Source organism: Ranitomeya variabilis, chromosome 1 (assembly GCF_051348905.1).
Source record: "Ranitomeya variabilis isolate aRanVar5 chromosome 1, aRanVar5.hap1, whole genome shotgun sequence".
Lineage (NCBI taxonomy): Eukaryota > Metazoa > Chordata > Amphibia > Anura > Dendrobatidae > Ranitomeya > Ranitomeya variabilis.
This window is the reverse complement of record NC_135232.1, coordinates 2,036,223-2,058,981: the sequence shown is the minus strand read 5'-3', so window position 1 is coordinate 2,058,981 and position 22,759 is coordinate 2,036,223. Positions and strand designations below refer to the sequence as shown.

The window sequence follows — 22,759 nt, the reverse complement described above, 5'->3', positions numbered from 1 at the left end:
TCTATCAAAGGGAGTTCCGTGGGTGATAGATACACATCGAGTAGTTACCACGGATGCCAGTCCCACGGGGTGGGGAGCTCACCTGGGAAACAGTGTTACTCAGGGGGTATGGACAGATCAAGAGTACCAGGTATCCTCAAATCAAAAAGAACTTTGCGCAGTGAGCCATGCTCTGTCAATTTTTCTTCCCAAACTACGGGGACAACATGTCCGAGTTTTTTCGGACAATCAAGTAGTAGTGGCCTACCTGAACCACCAGGGGGGGACCAGATCCCAAGCCCTGATGAAAACTACTTCCCAAATCTTCACCTTAGCCGAACATCACTTCCTATCCCTCTCGGCGTTACACATAAGAGGCGTAGTGAACAAAAAGGCAGACTTCCTAAGCCGTACCCAGCTGAAACAGGGGGAATGGGCTCTGAACCAAAGGGTCTTCGATCAGATCACAAAAATCTGGGGGGTACCAGTAATAGACCTCTTTGCCAGTATAGAGAACAGAAAAGTAAAACAATTTTGCTCTCTAAACCACAGAGGGAACCCCCCGAGCACTGGATGCATTCTCGATTCCCTGGACTCACGGTCTGACATATGCCTTTCCCCCTCATATACTTATACCGGCAGTTCTGCGGAAGATAAGACAGGACAGGGCGAGAATCATTCTAATAGCCCCCTTCTGGCCCAAAAGGGCCTGGTTTTCCTGGCTGAGAATCCTATCGGTCACAGATCCCTGGGTCCTTCCGGACCTTCCGGACCTCTTATCACAGGGGCCGGTGTTCCACCCTCAGTCGGCAAATCTACACTTGACAGCGTGGAACTTGAAAGGTCACTGCTAAGGGCAAGGGGATTCTCAGATAATTTAGTCTCCACACTATTAAAAAGTAGGAAGACAATAACAACTAAAATCTATGGTAAAACTTGGAAAAAGTTTCTGTCCACCTCCGGGATAAAACTACAAGATGGGGTTCCAGTAGTCAAAATATTAGAGTTCCTACAGAAAGGCTTGGATATGGGCCTCTCGGTGAGCACCTTAAAAGTGCAGGTAGCGGCCTTAGGGGCGTTATACAATGATAGTATTGCCACTAACCCATGGAACTGAAAGGGAATGGAGGGCACCACCCATAATATATCATAAAATAAAGGGCAATCAACCCAAGGTGTGTCAAATTATACACTGAAGAAAACAAAGAAAAAAGAAACACCACCAATTGGGGAGCATCCTAAATGTAAATATCCAATGTTAAAGATCAAGAAAGTAGAAAAATATAAATTTTATTTGAGTCCAAAACACACAAAACTAGAATAAAACCATTTAAAAACCATATAACAACATACCCCAATGAGAGGTAAAGCCCCCCTGGACCCCCACATACACAGTTGGTAGTAATAGCATGTGAACAGGATAGTACTGAATGACAAGGCTATATAAATGCTAAAAAGCAGACCACATAAGATGAGCTTTGAAACAATTACAATTAAGGGCAAATGCTACCTATACCAGTAATTCAACGCTTTCAATGGGTGCACAGTATACCTGTACTATAATAGCATGGCTAAATATGACTAAATATGAGTGCCATACCAAGTCTGTAATACCAACAACAGGTTAGGTGCACCAATACAAAGCAAAAACAAATCTTAGTACAGTACTAGACACAAGGAAGACCAGCCGGATTTTCCTCCCTATAGTAGTCATATAGTAGCATGCCCCCAAAAAATCATGATAAACGCAGTAACAAAGCTCAAAAGAGAAATAAAGCTATAAGTCCCATGGACAAATTACCCATGTGAGAGGAGATCACATAAGGAGCCTGTCCCAAAGCTGTGTATGTGTGGAAGAAGAAAGAGGGGACCAGGGGGGGGGTCAGAGACCCAACGCGTGTCGCCACAGGGGTGGCTTCATCAGGGGTGAGGGTAGAAGACTCAAGCGGTGCTTTATATGCAAAAAACATAATTGGCCTAAGTGAAAACAGCTGGGGAAGCACATAGCAAACATGTGCTAAGGACGCCATACCTGGAGGGAGCCTGGAGGCAGAACGCCGGGTGCAACAAAAATGGACGGCGCTAACTGAGTGCGCATGTCCAAACAGCGGGGACCCGGAAGTGACAGGAATATAACCGGATACCGTGCATAGGCTTCTAAGCTCTTAGACGCCGGGTGTACCAATATGGACGGCGCAAGTATAAGTGCGCACGCGCGAACGGCAACAAGAATGCAAATAGGTAGTGAACCGCAGCGCTTTAGAGTATAGGCGCAGGGTGTGCCAAGATGGCACAGATTAGGATGCGCACGCGCGAGCCCAAGACTGGGACCATTACAGTCAGAAAATATGCATCAATATTGATGAAAGAACCAAAAATTAACTGCTTCACATATAGAAGCCAGATGTACCAAAATGGACGGCGCAAGTATAAGTGCGCATGCGCGAACGACAACAAGAATGCAAACAGGTAGTAAACCACAGCGCTTTAGAATATGGGCGCAGGGTGTCCCAAGATGGCCCAGGTTAGGATGCGCGCGCGCGAGCCCAAGACTGGGACCATTACCGTTACAAAATATGCACCAATATTGATAAAAGAACCAAATATTAGCTACTTTACATATAGAAGCCAGGTGTACCAATATGCATAGCGCAAATACAGGTCCTTCTCAAAAAATTAGCATATAGTGTTAAATTTCATTATTTACCATAATGTAATGATTACAATTAAACTTTCATATATTATAGATTCATTATCCACCAACTGAAATTTGTCAGGTCTTTTATTGTTTTAATACTGATGATTTTGGCATACAACTCCTGATAACCCAAAAAAACCTGTCTCAATAAATTAGCATATTTCACCCGACCAATCAAATAAAAGTGTTTTTTAATACCAAACAAAAAAACCATCAAATAATAATGTTCAGTTATGCACTCAATACTTGGTCGGGAATCCTTTGGCAGAAATGACTGCTTCAATGTGGCATGGAGGCAATCAGCCTGTGACACTGCTGAGATGTTATGGAGGCCCAGGATGCTTCAATAGCGGCCTTAAGCTCATCCAGAGTGTTGGGTCTTGCGTCTCTCAACTTTCTCTTCACAATAGTAGTGCGCAGTGTCCTCCGGAGCCTTCCTGCTGCTGCCGGCGGTCACGTCCCTGCCATGCGCTCCTCACTGGCAGAGCTGCCGGAATACTCCCTGTGACTGTTGATCGCAGAGAGCAGTGAGTATTCATTGCTCTTCAGTAGCGCGCAGTGTCAGCCAGAGCCTTCCTGCTGCCGCCGGCGGTCACGTCCCTGCCATGCGCTCCTCACAGGCAGAGCTACCAGAATACTCCCTGGGACTGTTAATCGCAGAGAGCTGTGAGTATTCATTGCTCTTCAGTAGCGCGCAGTGTCAGCCGGAGCCTTCCTGCTGCTGCCGGCGGTCACGTCCCTGCCATGCGCTCCTCACAGGCAGAGCTGCCGGAATACTCCCTGGGACTGTTCATCGCAGAGAGCAGTGAGTATTCTTTGCTCTTCAGTAGCGCGCAGTGTCAGCCAGAGCCTTCCTGCTGTTGCCGGCGGTCACGTCCCTGCCATGCGCTCCTCACAAGCAGAGCACAGCTGCCGGAATACTCCCTGGGACTGTTCATCGCAGAGAGCAGTGAGTATTCATTGCTCTTCAGTAGCGCGCAGTGTCAGACGGAGCCTTCCTGCTGCTGCCGGCGGTCACACCCCTGCCATGCGCTCCTCACAGGCAGAGCTGCTGGAATACTCCCTGGGACTGTTCATCGCAGAGAGCTGTGAGTATTCATTGCTCTTCAGTAGCGCGGAGTGTCAGCCGGAGCCTTCCTGCTGCTGCTGCCGGCGGTCACGTCCCTGCCATGCGCTCCTCACAGGCAGAGCTGCCGGAATACTCCCTGGGACTATTCATTGCTCTTCAGTAGCGCGGATTGTCAGCCCGGAGCCTTCCTGCTGCTGCCGGCGGTCACGTCCCTGCCATGCGCTACTCACAAGCAGAGCACAGCTGCCGGAATACTCCCTGGGACTGTTCATCGCAGAGAGCAGTGAGTATTCATTGCTCTTCAGTAGCGCGCAGTGTCAGCCGGAGCCTTCCTGCTGCTGCTGCCGGCGGTCACGTCCCTGCCATGCGCTCCTCACAGGCAGAGCACAGCTGCCGGAATACTCCCTGGGACTGTTCATCACAGAGAGCAGTGAGTATTCATTGCTCTTCAGTAGCGCGCAGTGTCAGACGGAGCCTTCCTGCTGCTGCCGGCGGTCACGTCCCTGCCATGCGCTACTCACAAGCAGAGCTGCCGGAATACTCCCTGGGACTGTTCATCACAGAGAGCAGTGAGTATTCATTGCTCTTCAGTAGCGCGCAGTGTCAGCCAGAGCCTTCCTGCTGCTGCCGGCCGTCACGTCCCTGCCATGCGCTCCTCACAGCCAGAGCTGCCGGAATACTCCCTGGGACTGTTCATCGCACAGAGCTGTGAGTATTCATTGCTCTTCAGTAGCGTGGAGTGTCAGCCGGAGCCTTCCTGCTGCTGCTGGCGGCGGTCACGTCCCTGCCATGCGCTCCTCACAGGCAGAGCTGCCGGAATACTCCCTGAGACTGTTCATCGCAGAGAGCAGTGAGTATTCATTGCTCTTCAGTAGCGCGCAGTGTCAGCCAGAGCCTTCCTGCTGCTGCCGGCGGTCATGTCCCTGCCATGCGCTCCTCACAGGCAGAGCTGCCGGAATACTCCCTGGGACTGTTCATCACAGAGAGCTGTGAGTATTCATTGCTCTTCAGTAGCGCGGAGTGTCAGCCGGAGCCTTCCTGCTGCTGCTGCCGGCGGTCACGTCCCTGCCATGCGCTCCTCACAGGCAGAGCTGCCGGAATACTCCCTGGGACTGTTCATCACAGAGAGCAGTGAGTATTCATTGCTCTTCAGTAGCGCGCAGTGTCAGCCGGAGCCTTCCTGCTGCTGCCGGCGGTCACGTCCTTGCCATTACAAGCATTAAGTAGCTTCTGGCACCGGAGCAGGACGCTGCGAGGGAGCGCCGGGAAGGTAAGTGTAATGGTTGTTTTGTTTTTTGTTTTTTTTTAATCTTTTCTGATGGGGCCATGCATGCCAGGACCGGGATTAGACCAATCATACCAGGATGCCAAGAAGAAATGAATATTCGTTGCCCTCCACGCCCATGGGCATGAAATGCAGTGAATATTTATTTCTCTTTAGCAGTGGGCACAGGAGTTAGCCGCATCCGCTGGCTCCTGCCTCTGTGACCCTCTGCTCTGCCAAAACCGCTCCCTACCTCCTTACCACAGCCAGAGCCGGTATATCCGGACTGTAAGACGAACTCCACATTTTTCTCCACATTTTGGGAGGAAAAAAGTGCATCTTATAGTCAGAAAAATACGGTAGCTCTCCTTGGAAGGGACTATAGCCACAGGGATGTACAGCACCTCCTCATCTCACAGCCTCCGCTGGCAGTGTAGTTACCGCGGTGACCGTCCCTCTCTGGCGGTGTAGTTACCATGGTGACCGACCTCTGCTGGCGGTGTAGTTACCATGGTGACCGACCTCTGCTGGCGGTGTAGTTACCATGGTGACTGTCCCCCACTAGCGGTAGTTACCACGTTGACCGTCCTCAGCTGGAGGTGGTTACCACGGTGACCGTCCTATACTGGCGGTGTAGTTACCACGGTGACCGTCTTCTGCCTACGAGGCTGATAATGAGCGGTCAGATCGGCGGAGGAGGCCACAGTGGAGTTTTGTGGCTTTTCCTCCAGATTCTTCCTGATAAATGTTGATATTTGGCAGAATTTAGTGATTGTCGTTCTATTGTCCCCTGTGATTTCCATCTTCTCCTTCATCATGAAGACGCAGGCAGGACGAGATCCCTCCCGCTGATCCAGTGCTCATCCCTCCTCCTGAATGACCCCGAGGATGGACGAGGACAGGGATGAGACCACCAGAAGATTATTCCTCTTCGCCCTGGAGATCATCTCCCTGCTGAGCGGAGAGGTAACTCCTCTACATTTCTATCAGCTTTATTGTGTTCTGTGACAAGTCCGACATCGGGAGGAGGAAATCCAGAATAGAGAGAGGGATTCTCTCCTGTAAGAGCAGTGATTGTGTGCAGCTCTCTGCCCGGAGGAGTTGTCATGGGGATTCCCTGTAAGAGCTGTACAGGGGCCGGGATGTCTGTCCGGAGGGGAATAATATTCCCGGTTATGGCCCCAGATTACTGGAGACGGTTATTGATCCCGGGATTTCTACTGATTGTCAGATCTGGAGTCGGGAAGGAATCTTCTCCATAAGTGTCTCTCTCCATACACAGGATTACACAATAGTGAGGAAGACACCGGGGGACGGTGTGACTCCCATCATCCATCTCCAGGAGTCAGGAGGGCGGAGCCCGGGCCCCATCACAGAGCCTCCCCCGCACTCCCTGCTACATGAGAGGAACAAGAAGATCCTGGAGCTCAGCAACAAGATGATTGAGCTGCTGAGCGGAGAGGTGACTGCTGGGACATTATACAGCACTGGAGGATTCTGGGTGATGAACGGAGAGGTGACTGCTGGGACATTATACAGCACTGGAGGATTCTGGGTGATGAGCGGAGAGGTGACTGCTGGGACATTATACAGCACTGGAGGATTCTGGGTGATGAGCGGAGAGGTGACTGCTGGGACATTACACAGGACTGGAGGATTCTGGGTGATGAGCGGAGAGGTGACTGCTGGGACATTATACAGCACTGGAGGATTCTGGGTGATAAGCGGAGAGGTGACTGCTGGGACATTATACAGGACGGCACTGGAGGATTCTGGGTGATGAGCGGAGAGGTGACTGCTGGGACATTATACAGGACGGCACTGGAGGATTCTGGGTGATGAACGGAGAGGTGACTGCTGGGACATTATACAGCACTGGAGGATTCTGGGTGATGAGCGGAGAGGTGACTGCTGGGACATTATACAGCACTGGAGGATTCTGGGTGATGAGCGGAGAGGTGACTGCTGGGACATTATACAGCACTTGAGGATTCTGGGTGATGAGCGGAGAGGTGACTGCTGGGACATTATACAGGACGGCACTGGAGGATTCTGGGTGATGAGCGGAGAGGTGACTGCTGGGACATTATACAGCACTTGAGGATTCTGGGTGATGAGCGGAGAGGTGACTGCTGGGACATTATACAGCACTGGAGGATTCTGGGTGATGAACGGAGAGGTGACTGCTGGGACATTATACAGCACTGGAGGATTCTGGGTGATGAGCGGAGAGGTGACTGCTGGGACATTATACAGCACTGGAGGATTCTGGGTGATGAGCGGAGAGGTGACTGCTGGGACATTATACAGCACTTGAGGATTCTGGGTGATGAGCGGAGAGGTGACTGCTGGGACATTATACAGGACTGGAGGATTCTGGGTGATGAGCGGAGAGGTGACTGCTGGGACATTATACAGCACTGGAGGATTCTGGGTGATAAGCGGAGAGGTGACTGCTGGGACATTATACAGGACGGCACTGGAGGATTCTGGGTGATGAGCGGAGAGGTGACTGCTGGGACATTATACAGGACGGCACTGGAGGATTCTGGGTGATGAGCGGAGAGGTGACTGCTGGGACACTATACAGGACTGGAGGATTCTGGGAGATGAGCGGAGAGGTGACTGCTGGGAAATTACACAGCACTGGAGGATTCTGGGTGATGAGCGGAGAGGTGACTGCTGGGACATTATACAGCACTGGAGGATTCTGGGTGATGAGCGGAGAGGTGACTGCTGGGAGATTATACAGGACTGGAGGATTCTGGGTGATGAGCGGAGAGGTGACTGCTGGGACATTATACAGCACTGGAGGATTCTGGGTGATGAGCGAGGAGGTGACTGCTGGGACATTATACAGCACTGGAGGATTCTGGGTGATGAGCGGAGAGGTGACTGCTGGGACATTATACAGAATTGGAGGATTCTGGGTGATGAGCGGAGAGTTGACTGCTGGGACATTATACAGGACGGCACTGGAGGATTCTGGGTGATGAGCGGAGAGGTGACTGCTGGGACATTATACAGGACTGGAGGATTCTGGGTGATGACAGGAGAGGTGACTGCTGGGACATTATACAGGACTGGAGGATTCTGGGTGATGACCGGAGAGGTGACTGCTGGGACATTATACAGGACTGGAGGGTTCTGGGTGATGAGCGGAGAGGTGACTGCTGGGACATTATACAGCACTGGAGGATTCTGGGTGATGAGCGGAGAGGTGACTGCTGGGACATTATACAGGACTGGAGGATTCTGGGTGATGAGCGGAGAGGTGACTGCTGGGATATTATACAGCACTGGATGATTCTGGGTGATGAGGGGAGAGGTGACTGCTGGGACATTATACAGGACTGGAGGATTCTGGGTGATGAGCGGAGAGGTGACTGCTGGGACATTATACAGCACTGGAGGATTCTGGGTGATGAGCGGAGAGGTGACTGCTGGGACATTATACAGGATGGCACTGGAGGATTCTGGGTGATGAGCGGAGAGGACTGCTGGGACATTATACAGCACTGGAGGATTCTGGGTGATGAGCGGAGAGGTGACTGCTGGGACATTATACAGCACTGGAGGATTCTGGGTGATGAGCGGAGAGGTGACTGCTGGGAAATTATACAGGACTGGAGGATTCTGGGTGATGAGCGGAGAGGTGAATGCTGGGATATTATACAGCACTGGATGATTCTGGGTGATGAGGGGAGAGGTGACTGCTGGGACATTATACAGGACTGGAGGATTCTGGGTGATGAGCGGAGAGGTGACTGCTGGGACATTATACAGCACTGGAGGATTCTGGGTGATGAGCGGAGAGGTGACTGCTGGGACATTATACAGGATGGCACTGGAGGATTCTGGGTGATGAGCGGAGAGGACTGCTGGGACATTATACAGCACTGGAGGATTCTGGGTGATGAGCGGAGAGGTGACTGCTGGGACATTATACAGGACTGGAGGATTCTGGGTGATGAGCGGAGAGGTGACTGCTGGGACATTATACAGCACTGGAGGATTCTGGGTGATGAGCGGAGAGGTGACTGCTGGGACATTATACAGGACTGGAGGATTCTGGGTGATGAGCGGAGAGATGACTGCTGGGACATTATACAGGACTGGAGGATTCTGGGTGATGAGCGGAGAGGTGACTGCTGGGATATTATACAGCACTGGAGGATTCTGGGTGATGAGCGGAGAGGTGACTGCTGGGAGATTATACAGGACTGGAGGATTCTGGGTGATGAGCGGAGAGGTGACTGCTGGGACATTATACAGCACTGGAGGATTCTGGGTGATGAGCGGAGAGGTGACTGCTGGGACATTATACAGCACTGGAGGATTCTGGGTGATGAGGGGAGAGGTGACTGCTGGGACATTATACAGGACTGGAGGATTCTGGGTGATGAGCGGAGAGGTGACTGCTGGGATATTGTACAGCACTGGAGGATTCTGGGTGATGAGCGGAGAGGTGACTGCTGGGACATTATACAAGGCTGGAGGATTCTGGGTGATGAGGGGAGAGGTGACTGCTGGGACATTATACAGGACTGGAGGATTCTGGGTGATGAGCGGAGAGGTGACTGCTGGGACATTATACAGGACTGGAGGATTGTGGGTGATGAGCTGAGAGGTGACTGCTGGGACATTATACAGCACTTGAGGATTCTGGGTGATGAGGGGAGAGGCGACTGCTGGGACATTATACAGGGCTGGAGGATTCTGGGTGATGAGCGGAGAGGTGACTGCTGGGACATTATACAGGACAGCACTGGAGGATTCTGGGTGATGAGCGGAGAGGTGACTGCTGGGACATTATACAGCACTGGAGGATTCTGGGTGATGAGCGGAGAGGTGACTGCTGGGACATTATACAGGACAGCACTGGAGGATTCTGGGTGATGAGCGGAGAGGTGACGGCTGGGACGTTATACAGGACTGGAGGATTCTGGGTGATGAGGGGAGAGGTGACTGCTGGGAAATTATACAGGACTGGAGCATTCTGGGTGATGAGCGGAGAGGTGACTGCTGGGACATTATACAGGACAGCACTGGAGGATTCTGGGTGATGAGCGGAGAGGTGACTGGTGGGATATTATACTGCACTGGAGGATTCTGGGTGATGAGGGGAGAGGTGACTGCTGGGACATTATACAGGACTGGAGGATTCTGGGTGATGAGCGGAGAGGTGACTGCTGGGAAATTATACAGGACTGGAGGATTCTGGGTGGTGAGCGGAGAGGTGACTGCTGGGAAATTATACAGGACTGGAGGATTCTGGGTGATGAGCGGAGAGGTGACTTCTGGGACTTTATACAGGACAGCAATGGAGGATTCTGGGTGATGAGCGGAGAGGTGACTGCTGGGACGTTATACAGGACTGGAGGATTCTGGGTGATGAGGGGAGAGGTGACTGCTGGGACATTATACAGACCTGGAGGATTCTGGGTGATGAGCGGAGAGGTGACTGCTGTGAAATTATACAGGACTGGAGGATTCTGGGTGATGAGTGGAGAGGTGACTGCTGGGACATTATACAGGACAGCACTGGAGGATTCTGGGTGATGAGCGGAGAGGTGAGTGCTGGGACATTATACAGGACTGGAGGATTCTGGGTGATGAGCGGAGAGGTGACTGCTGGGAAATTATACAGGACTGGAGGATTCTGGGTGATGAGCGGAGAGGTGACTGCTGGGACATTATACAGGACTGGAGGATTCTGGGTGATGAGCGGAGAGGTGACTGCTGGGATATTATACAGCACTGGATGATTCTGGGTGATGAGGGGAGAGGTGACTGCTGGTACATTATATAGGACTGGAGGATTCTGGGTGATGAGCGGAGAGGTGACTGCTGGGACATTATACAGGACTGGAGGATTCTGGGTGATGAGCGGAGAGTTGACTGCTGGGACATTATACAGGACTGGAGGATTCTGGGTGATGACAGGAGAGGTGACTGCTGGGACATTATACAGGACTGGAGGATTCTGGGTGATGACCGGAGAGGTGACTGCTGGGACATTATACAGGACTGGAGGGTTCTGGGTGATGAGCGGAGAGGTGACTGCTGGGACATTATACAGCACTGGAGGATTCTGGGTGATGAGCGGAGAGGTGACTGCTGGGATATTATACAGCACTGGATGATTCTGGGTGATGAGGGGAGAGGTGACTGCTGGGACATTATGCAGGATGGCACTGGAGGATTCTGGGTGATGAGCGGAGAGGACTGGTGGGACATTATACAGCACTGGAGGATTCTGAGTGATGAGCGGAGAGGTGACTGCTGGGACATTATACAGGACTGGAGGATTCTGGGTGATGAGCGGAGAGGTGACTGATGGGACATTGTACAGGACTGGAGGATTCTGGGTGATGAGCGGAGAGGTGACTGCTGGGACATTATACAGGACGGCACTGGAGGATTCTGGGTGATGAGCGGAGAGATGACTGCTGGGACATTATACAGCACTGGAGGATTCTGGGTGATGAGCGGAGAGGTGACTGCTGGGACATTATACAGGACTGGAGGATTCTGGGTGATGAGCGGAGAGATGACTGCTGGGACATTATACAGCACTGGAGGATTCTGGGTGATGAGCGGAGAGGTGACTGCTGGGACATTATACAGGACTGGAGGATTCTGGGTGATGAGCGGAGAGGTGACTGCTGGGACATTATACAGGACGGCACTGGAGGATTCTGGGTGATGACTGGAGAGGTGACTGCTGGGACATTATACAGGACAGCACTGGAGGATTCTGGGTGATGAGCAGAGAGGTGACTGCTGTGACATTATACAGGACAGCACTGGAGGATTCTGGGTGATGAGCGGAGAGGTGACTGCTGGGACATTATACAGCACTGGAAGATTCTGGGTGCTGAGCGGAGAGGTGACTGCTGGGACATTATACAGCACTGGAGGATTCTGGGTGCTGAGCGGAGAGGTGACTGCTGGGATATTCAGGACTGGAGGATTCTGGGTGATGAGCGGAGAGGTGACTGCTGGGACATTATACAGCACTGGAGGATTCTGGGTGATGAGGGGAGAGGCGACTGCTGGGACATTATACAGGACTGGAGGATTCTGGGTGCTGAGAGGAGAGGTGACTGCTGGGACATCATACAGCACTGGAGGATTCTGGGTGATGAGGTGTGGTTGTTGTCAGGTTCCTATAAGGTGTCAGGACGTCGCTGTCTATCTCTCCATGGAGGAGTGGGAGTATCTAGAAGGACACCAGGATCGGTACCAGGACGTGATGATGGAGGAGCTCCGGCCTCTTACACCACGAGGTGAGAGGAAACCTTCCCCTGACATCAGATTGTCTCTTCAGCGTTGGTCGGTTGCTATTAGTGATGCAGCCACAGATATTTCTGTTCTGTGGTCGCCTACTACTACTCCCATCATCACATGTCACAATCTATTCCATCACTTTGTGTCTTCTACAGATGGATCCAGGAGGAGAAATCCACCAGAGAGATGTCCCCGTCCTCTGTGTCCCCCGGACTGTCCGGAGGAGGATCATCAGGTAGACGGCGCTGAGCCCTGTACCGGATCTGTATATGGGGGGACATTTCTGATCGAGGTCATAGATGTCACTGATTTTGCTGGTTTCTTTTATTTATTTTTTTATTATTATTATTTATTTATTTATATAGCACCATTGATTCCATGGTGCTGTACATGAGACGGGGTTACATACAAATTACAGATATCACTTACAGTAAACTAACAATGACGGACTGATACAGAGGGGCGAGGACCCTGCCCTTGCGGGCTTACATTCTACAGGATGGTGGGGAAGGAGACAGCAAGTTGAGGGTTGCAGGAGCCCCGGTGTTGGTGAGGCGGTAGCTCCGGTAGTGGTGAAGAGGCAGCGGGGTCAGTCCAGGCTGTAGGCTTTCCTGAAGAGATGGGTTTTCAGGTTCCGTCTGAAGGATCCGAATGTGGTTAATAGTCGGACGTGTTGGGGCAGAGAGTTCCAGAGGATGGGGGATATTCTGGAGAAGTCTTGGGGGTGATTGGGTGAGGAGCGGATAAGTGTGGAGGAGAGGAGGAGGTCTTGGGAGGACCGGAGATTACGTGAGGGAAGATATCGGGAGATTAGGTCAGAGATATATGGAGGAGACAGGTTATGGATGGCTTTGTAGGTCAGTATTAGTAATTTGAACTGGATACGCTGAGGGAATGGGAGCCAGTGAAGAGATTTGCAGAGGGGGGAAGCGGAGGAGTAGTGAGGAGAGAGATGAATTAGTCGGGCAGCAGAGTTAAGTATGGCCTGGAGAGGTGCAAGGGTGTTAGCAGGGAGGCCACAGAAAAGGATGTTGCAGTAGTCAAGTCGGGAGATGATGAGGGCATGCACAAGCATTTTAGTAGATTGTGAGTTGAGGAAAGGACGGATTCTGGAGGTATTTTTGAGCTGGAGGCGACAGGAGGTGGACAGAGCTTGGATGTGTGGTTTGAAGGACAGGGCAGAGTCCAGGGTTACTCCGAGGCAGCGGACTTCCGGTACAGGGGAAAGCATGATGTCATTGATTGCGATAGATAGGTCAGGTAAGGAAGATCTGTGGGATGGAGGAAAGATGATGAGTTCAGATTTGTCCACATTGAGCTTGAGGAAGCGAGAGGAGAAGGAGGATATGGCTGATAGGCACTCTGGGATTCTGGACAGCAGAGCGGTGACGTCTGGGCCAGAAAGGTAGATCTGAGTGTCATCAGCATAAAGGTGGTACTGGAATCCATGGGACTTTGAGTTGTCCCAGGCCAAGTGTATAGATTGAGAAGAGTAGGGGTCCAAGATCAGAGCCTTGGGGGACTGCAACAGAGAGAAGTTGGGATGAGGAGGTAGTATGGAAGACGCTGAACGTGCGGTTGGAAAGGTATGAGGAGATCCAGGATAGGTTGAGGTCTTTGATGCCAAGGAGGAGAGGATCTGTAGTAGGAGGCAGTGGTCGAAAGCAGAGGACAGGTCTAGAAGGAGGAGTACAGAGTATTGCCCATTAGCTTCGGCTGTAAGTAGGTCGTTAGTAATTTTGGTCAGGGCTGTTTCCGTTGAGTGATGGGGCGGAAACCAGATGGTAGATTATCAAAGAGCAAGTTAAATGAGAGGTGGGAGGAAAGTTCAGCGTGGACGTGCTGCTCCAGGAGTTTGGAAGCGAATGGAAGCAGCGATATGGGGCGATAGCTGGACATAGCAGTTGGATCGAGGGTTGGCTTTTTAAGGATAGGCGTGATTGTGGCATGTTTGAACGCAGAAAGGAAGGTGCTAGAAGTTAGTGATAGGTTGAACAGGTGGGTTAGGGATGGGATATGTGTGGTGGTGAGGTTGGGGAGGAGGTGGGATGGGATGTGGTCGAGCGCACAGGTGCGATTTAGGTGAGGTGCGATTTAGAGAGGAGACAATTAAGCCCCCCTTCAGTGATGTTGGATAGGGAGGTTATGAGGTTTGGGCATTGGTCTGGTATACAAAGGGGTTGTGGTGTTTGGACAATGAAGACTTGCCTTGTCTGGTCGATCTTATTTTTAAAGTGTGTGGCAAAGTCCTCAGCAGAGATGAGGGAGGTTGGAGGGGGCAGTGGTGGGCGGGGAAGGGAGTTAAAGGTTTTGAATAACTGTTTGGGGTTGTAGGACAGGGATGATACAAGGGTTGTGAAGTCGCCTGTTTAGCAGAGGTGAGAGCAGATTTGAAAGCGAGTGTTGCCTGTTTGAATGCAGTGAAGTCGTCTTGCGAATTTGTTTTCTTCCAATGCCGCTCTGCAACCCTGGACACTTGCCGGAGCTTTTTAGTGGTGTTATTGTGCCAGGGTGGTCTATTGATACATCTCACTCTGCCATGAACGAGAGGCGCGACCGTGTCAATAGCTGAAGGGAGAGTGGCATTGTAGAAAGCAGCGGCAGTGTCTGTGTCGTGGAGTGAGGATATGGATGCCAGTGGTAGGATAGAGTCAGAGAGTGTGTGGGTGTCTAGATGTGCGAGGTTTCTGCAGGGGTGTGCATGTTGCTGGACATGGGTGACCGGTGAGGAGGACAGGGTTGAGAAGGTGAGCAGATGGTGGTCGGATAGAGGGAGAGGGGAGTTGGTGAAGTTAGATAGAGAGCAAAGATGGTGAAGACCAGGTCCAGTGTATGTCCGTCTGTGTGGGTGGGTGGGAAGGACCACTGAGTAAGTCCAAAAGATGAAGTAAGGGACTGAAGTTTGGAGGCTGTTGACTGAACGGTATCAGTGGGGATGTTGAAGTCACCCATGATGATGGTGGGAATTTCAACAGACAGAAAGTGAAGGAGCCAGGTGGAGAATTGGTCAATAAAGGCAGTGGCCGGGCCTGGAGGTCGGTATATGACGGCCACTTGGAGATTGGAGGGAGAGTAGATGCGGACAGAGTGGACTTCAAAAGAGGGGAGGATAAGGGAGGGTAGAAGTGGGATTGGGTTAAAGGTGCAGTTTGAAGAAAGGAGAAGCCCACTCCTCCACCATGTCTGTTGCCGGGGCGAGAGGTGTGGGTGAAGTGGAGGCCACCGTAACACAGCGCAGCAGGGGAGGCGGTGTCAGAGAGTGTTAGCCATGTTTCTGTGAGGCCGAGGAAGGCAAGCTTGTGAGAGAGAAAAAGGTCGTGAATCACATGAAGCTTATTGCAGATTGAGCGGGCATTCCAGAGTGCTCCAGAGAGAGGGAGCAGGGGGGTGGGCGTCAGGGGCACGGGTTTTATGTTGGAAAGATTGCGGTAGTTCATATTAGATAGGGAGTGGTAGGAAGGGGTAGTAGTGGGAGGTATGAGATGTGAGGGTCCAGGGTTGGGAGATATGTCTCCAGCAGTGAGGAAAAGCAGAGAGGGAGAGCAGGTGGGAGAAGGAGAGTGGCCGACTTGTTTTATTAGGACAGATTTGAGGTTGAGGAGCAGGTCAGCAGAGGAGGACAGGTGGGGAGGAAAGAGGGAGAGATGGTTATTTGGTTAGAGGGTGCTGGGGTTTGTGGATAGCGAAGGAGAGTGAGGATTAGTGGAGCAAACACTGTATGTAAACATGGTGAAGGAGTAAAGGTACCTTCATATATAACGATTTCGTTAACGATATCGTTGCAACGTCATGCTTTTGGTGACGTAGCAACGATCCCGCTTAACGATCTCGTTATGTGTGACAGCGACTAACGATCAGGCCCCTGCTGGGAGATCGTTGGTCGTAGGGAATGATCAGGACCTTTTTTTCGTCACTGATCACCCGCAGTCATCGCTGGATCGGCGTGTGTGACGCCGATCCAGCGACGTGTTCACTTGTAACCAGGGTAAATATCGGGTTACTAAGCGCAGGGCCGCTCTTAGTAACCCGATATTTACCCTGGTTACCATTGTAAATGTAAAAAAAAAAAACAGTACATACTCGCATTCCGATGTCTGTCACGTCCCCAGCCGTCTGCTTCCCGCACTGACTGTGAGCGCCGGCCATAAAGCAGAGCACAGCACAGCGGTGACGTCACCGCTGTGCTCTACTTTACGGCCGGCGCTGACACAGTCAGTGCGGGAAGCAGACGGCTGGGGACGTGACAGACATCGGAATGTGAGTATGTAGTGTTTTGTTTTTTTTTTTTTTTTACATTTACAATGGTAACCAGGGTAAGTATCGGGTTACTATGCGCGGCCCTGCGCTTAGTAACCCGATGTTTATCCTGGTTACCCGGGGACTTCGGCATCGTTGAAGACAGTTTAAACGATGCCGAAGTCGTTCCCCTGATCGTTGGTCGCTGGAGAGAGCGGTCTGTGTGACAGCTCCCCAGCGACCACACAGCGACTTACCAACGATCACGGCCAGGTCATATCGCTGGTCGTGATCGTTGGTAAGTCGTTTAGTGTAACGGTACCTTTAGATGGGTTAATAGCAAAGCTAGGTCCAAGTGATAAGAAGTGCTTACTCAGCAGACTTACCCAAAAGAGACAGATAAATAGAGTGGGGTCCTGACTCCTGCCGTGAATAACTGCCGTTGAAATAACTGCGGCGTCTCGATGCTTAGCTGCGTGATGCTTGGCTGCGTGATGCTTGGCTGCGTGATGCTTTACTGCAGGGATGCGCGTGCCTGACCCCACACACATGCACCCCTTAAGATGCTACTAAATTTATAGGGCTGAGTAAAGGATCAGGTGAGAGGGATTGTGGGATCTTATTGGGGATAAATTAGCAGTTGGCCAACACCCCAGGGGAGGTTACATGATCAAAGGCACTGAGCCTGGCTGCAACCATATGTGGTAACACCTTGTACCAGATAATATCTCCTGTGACCCCAGCATGGATGTGCAGCAGTAAGGCTACATTCACATTTGCGTTGTGCGCCGCAGCGCACAACGCAAACAAAAACGCGGCAAAACGCACGCTAAAACGCTGCGTTTTGCGCCGCATGCGTCCTTTTTGGCCGAAAGTTGGACGCAGCAAAAATGCAACTTGCTGCGTCCAATGCGCCCGGACGCGGGCGCCGCAGCGAAGCATGCGGCGCAAAACGCAAGTGCGACGCATGTCCATGCGCCCCCATGTTAAATATAGGGGCGCATGACGCATGCGGCGCCGCTGCGGCGCCCGCCGCTAATGTGAACTTAGCCTTAGTAATACAAAGTAACAAATGGACTTAGCAAACATTCAACAGGCACTGTTATATACCAGTAAAGGAAATATTGCAGGATGATGGGCAGCAGATGACAGGAAGCAGAGATTGTACCAGTAAAGGAATTGTTACAGGATGATGGGCAGCAGATGACAGGAAGCAGAGATTGTACCAGTAAAGGAATTGTGGCAGGATGATGGGCAGCAGATGACAGGAAGCAGAGATTGTACCAGTAAAGGAATTGTGGCAGGATGATGAGCAGCAGATGACAGGAAGCAGAGATTGTACCAGTAAAGGAATTGTGGCAGGAAGATGGGCAGCAGATGACAGGAAGCAGAGATTGTACCAGTAAAGGAATTGTGGCAGGATGATGGGCAGCAGATGACAGGAAGCAGAGATTGTACCAGTAAAGGAATTGTTACAGGATGATGGACAGCAGATGACAGGAAGCAGAGATTGTACCAGTAAAGGAATTGTTGCAGGATGATAGGCAGCAGATGACAGCAAGCAGAGATTGTACCAGTAAAGGAATTGTGCCAGGATGATGGGCAGCAGATGACAGGAAGCAGAGATTGTACCAGTAAAGGAATTGTGGCAGGAAGATGGGCAGCAGATGACAGGAAGCAGAGATTGTACCAGTAAAGGAATTGTTACAGGATGATGGGCCGCAGATGACAGGAAGCAGAGATTGTACCAGTAAAGGAATTGTTACAGGATGATGGGCAGCAGATGACAGGAAGCAGAGGTTGTACCAGTAAAGGAATTGTTGCAGGATGATGGGCAGCAGATGACAGGAAGCAGAGATTGTACCAGTAAAGGAATTGTTACAGGATGATGGGCAGCAGATGACAGGAAGCAGAGGTTGTACCAGTAAAGGAATTGTTGCAGGATGATGGGCAGCAGATGACAGGAAGCAGAGGTTGTACCAGTAAAGGAATTGTTACAGGATGATGGGCAGCAGATGACAGGAAGCAGAGGTTGTACCAGTAAAGGAATTGTTGCAGGATGATGGGCAGCAGATGACAGGAAGCAGAGGTTGTACCAGTAAAGGAATTGTTACAGGATGATGGGCAGCAGATGACAGGAAGCAGAGATTGTACCAGTAAAGGAATTGTTACAGGATGATGGACAGCAGATGACAGGAAGCAGAGATTGTACCAGTAAAGGAATTGTTGCAGGATGATAGGCAGCAGATGACAGCAAGCAGAGATTGTACCAGTAAAGGAATTGTGCCAGGATGATGGGCAGCAGATGACAGGAAGCAGAGATTGTACCAGTAAAGGAATTGTGGCAGGAAGATGGGCAGCAGATGACAGGAAGCAGAGATTGTACCAGTAAAGGAATTGTTACAGGATGATGGGCCGCAGATGACAGGAAGCAGAGATTGTACCAGTAAAGGAATTGTTGCAGGATAATAGGCAGCAGATGACAGCAAGCAGAGATTGTACCAGTAAAGGAATTGTGCCAGGATGATGGGCAGCAGATGACAGGAAGCAGAGATTGTACCAGTAAAGGAATTGTGGCAGGAAGATGGGCAGCAGATGACAGGAAGCAGAGATTGTACCAGTAAAGGAATTGTGGCAGGATAATGGGCAGCAGATGACAGGAAGCAGAGATTGTACCAGTAAAGGAATTGTGGCAGGAAGATGGGCAGCAGATGACAGGAAGCAGAGATTGTACCAGTAAAGGAATTGTGGCAGGAAGATGGGCAGCAGATGACAGCAAGCAGAGATTGTACCAGTAAAGGAATTGTGGCAGGATAATGGGCAGCAGATGACAGGAAGCAGAGATTGTACCAGTAAAGGAATTGTGGCAGGAAGATGGGCAGCAGATGACAGCAAGCAGAGATTGTACCAGTAAAGGAATTGTGGCAGGATGATGGACAGCAGATGACAGGAAGCAGAGATTGTACCAGTAAAGGAATTGTTACAGGATGATGGACAGCAGATGACAGGAAGCAGAGATTGTACCAGTAAAGGAATTGTTGCAGGATAATAGGCAGCAGATGACAGCAAGCAGAGATTGTACCAGTAAAGGAATTGTGCCAGGATGATGGGCAGCAGATGACAGGAAGCAGAGATTGTACCAGTAAAGGAATTGTGGCAGGAAGATGGGCAGCAGATGACAGGAAGCAGAGATTGTACCAGTAAAGGAATTGTGGCAGGAAGATGGGCAGCAGATGACAGCAAGCAGAGATTGTACCAGTAAAGGAATTGTGGCAGGATAATGGGCAGCAGATGACAGGAAGCAGAGATTGTACCAGTAAAGGAATTGTGGCAGGAAGATGGGCAGCAGATGACAGCAAGCAGAGATTGTACCAGTAAAGGAATTGTGGCAGGATAATGGGCAGCAGATGACAGGAAGCAGAGATTGTACCAGTAAAGGAATTGTGGCAGGATGATGGGCAGCAGATGACAGCAAGCAGAGATTGTACCAGTAAAGGAATTGTGGCAGGAAGATGGGCAGCAGATGACAGGAAGCAGAGATTGTACCAGTAAAGGAATTGTTACAGGATGATGGACAGCAGATGACAGGAAGCAGAGATTGTACCAGTAAAGGAATTGTTGCAGGATAATAGGCAGCAGATGACAGCAAGCAGAGATTGTACCAGTAAAGGAATTGTGCCAGGATGATGGGCAGCAGATGACAGGAAGCAGAGATTGTACCAGTAAAGGAATTGTGGCAGGAAGATGGGCAGCAGATGACAGGAAGCAGAGATTGTACCAGTAAAGGAATTGTGGCAGGAAGATGGGCAGCAGATGACAGCAAGCAGAGATTGTACCAGTAAAGGAATTGTGGCAGGATAATGGGCAGCAGATGACAGGAAGCAGAGATTGTACCAGTAAAGGAATTGTGGCAGGAAGATGGGCAGCAGATGACAGCAAGCAGAGATTGTACCAGTAAAGGAATTGTGGCAGGATAATGGGCAGCAGATGACAGGAAGCAGAGATTGTACCAGTAAAGGAATTGTGGCAGGATGATGGGCAGCAGATGACAGCAAGCAGAGATTGTACCAGTAAAGGAATTGTGGCAGGAAGATGGGCAGCAGATGACAGGAAGCAGAGATTGTACCAGTAAAGGAATTGTTACAGGATGATGGACAGCAGATGACAGGAAGCAGAGATTGTACCAGTAAAGGAATTGTTGCAGGATGATAGGCAGCAGATGACAGCAAGCAGAGATTGTACCAGTAAAGGAATTGTGCCAGGATGATGGGCAGCAGATGACAGGAAGCAGAGATTGTACCAGTAAAGGAATTGTTGCAGGATGATGGGCAGCAGATGACAGGAAGCAGAGATTGTACCATTAAAGGAATTGTGGCAGGAAGATGGGCAGCAGATGACAGGAAGCAGAGATTGTACCAGTAAAGGAACTGTTACAGGATGATGGGCAGCAGATGACAGGAAGCAGAGATTGTACCAGTAAAGGAATTGTGGCAGGATGATGGGCAGCAGATGACAGGAAGCAGAGATTGTACCATTAAAGGAATTGTGGCAGGAAGATGGGCAGCAGATGACAGGAAGCAGAGATTGTACCAGTAAAGGAATTGTTACAGGATGATGGGCAGCAGATGACAGGAAGCAGAGGTTGTACCAGTAAAGGAATTGTTACAGGATGATGGGCAGCAGATGACAGGAAGCAGAGATTGTACCAGTAAAGGAATTGTTACAGGATGATGGGCAGCAGATGACAGGAAGCAGAGATTGTACCAGTAAAGGAATTGTGGCAGGATGATGGGCAGCAGATGACAGGAAGCAGAGATTGTACCTGTGTGAAGAGAGGAGATGGATGTTAATTCCCGGCCGTTGAAATAACTGCGGCGTCTCGATGCTTAGCTGCCGTGATGCTTTGCTGCAGGGATGCGCGTTCCTGACCCCACACACATGCACCCCTTAAGATGCTACTAAATGTATTGTGCTGATTGTTACATCTGATATATCAGGAGGAAGATCCGACTAAGAATAAAGTGAAGGAGGAGACAGAAGAGGAAGCGATGACGAGGGGGGATCAGCCGTGTGTGAGTGACGGGAAGGAGGAGATTCCGGGAGATGTTTCCACAGGTATGTAATAATGACCGGCGTCTGTGATGATGATGACCGCTGTGTTATAATGACCGGCGTCGGTGATGATGATGATGACCGTTATGTAATAATGACCGGCGTCTGTGATGATGATGATGATGATGATGATGATGATGATGATGATGATGACCGCTGTGTAATAATGACCGGCGTCTGTGATGATGATGATGATGATGATGACCGTTATGTAATAATGACCGGCGTCTGTGATGATGATGATGATGATGATGACCGCTGTGTAATAATGACCGGCGTCTGTGATGATGATGATGATGATGATGACCGTTATGTAATAATGACCGGCGTCTGTGATGATGATGATGATGATGACCGCTGTGTAATAATGACCGGCGTCTGTGATGATGATGATGATGACCGTTATGTAATAATGACCGGCGTCTGTGATGATGATGATGATGATGACCGCTGTGTAATAATGACCGGCGTCTGTGATGATGATGATGACCGGCATGTGATATCGTAGTAAAATCTCTGACATTGATGGAAACGGGGCTCAAGTGACACAGGAACATCATGCGGAAGACGCCTGGGAACATCATGGGGGAAGACGCCTGGGAACATCATGGGGGAAGACGCCTGGGAACATCTCTGACTCCCGGGTCACTACTACAAACAATGTCAGAGTATTGCGGAACTTTTACGGACTGACAATAAAACATACAAAACCGCAGATAAAATGGATTTTACAGGGATAAAAGGTTAGGAAATATTCATCCCTGCATGACTTGTTTATATGGCACAATTAATAGGAGAGGAAAATAATCCTCCTCCACCCCTTAGGCGCTATGTTCACACTATTTTTACTGCGTTTTTGCGCTTTTTCAATGGTAAAAAAACACTGTAAAATCACTGAAAGACTTGACATGCTGCTTCTTTAAAAAATGCAGCAGTTTTCCATTTGTCAAGAAAAAAAAAGGAATCGTGTGCCTGAGATTTCTGAATTTTTGGGACTCGTAGACTGCTGAAGCCTATGCACTAAGAGCAAGACCTATCAAAAATGAGAAGGAGGGAATGCAACACCCCCTGGAATATCTGTAGAATAGGGCCTACGTAGAATAGGGCC

At 50.4% G+C, this 22,759-nt stretch overlaps 1 protein-coding gene across 1 annotated transcript in view; it reads left to right on the top strand.

The window, feature by feature from the left end:
* LOC143801430 (uncharacterized) overlaps nucleotides 1-22,759 on the top strand; it is a 977,383-nt gene that overhangs the window by 932,797 nt on the left and 21,827 nt on the right. The window contains exons 15-16 of the mRNA XM_077281248.1: nucleotides 12,459-12,538; nucleotides 21,537-21,654. Of these exons, the coding sequence (XP_077137363.1) occupies nucleotides 12,459-12,538; nucleotides 21,537-21,654 (198 nt within the window). The remainder of the gene's footprint in view (nucleotides 1-12,458; nucleotides 12,539-21,536; nucleotides 21,655-22,759) is intronic.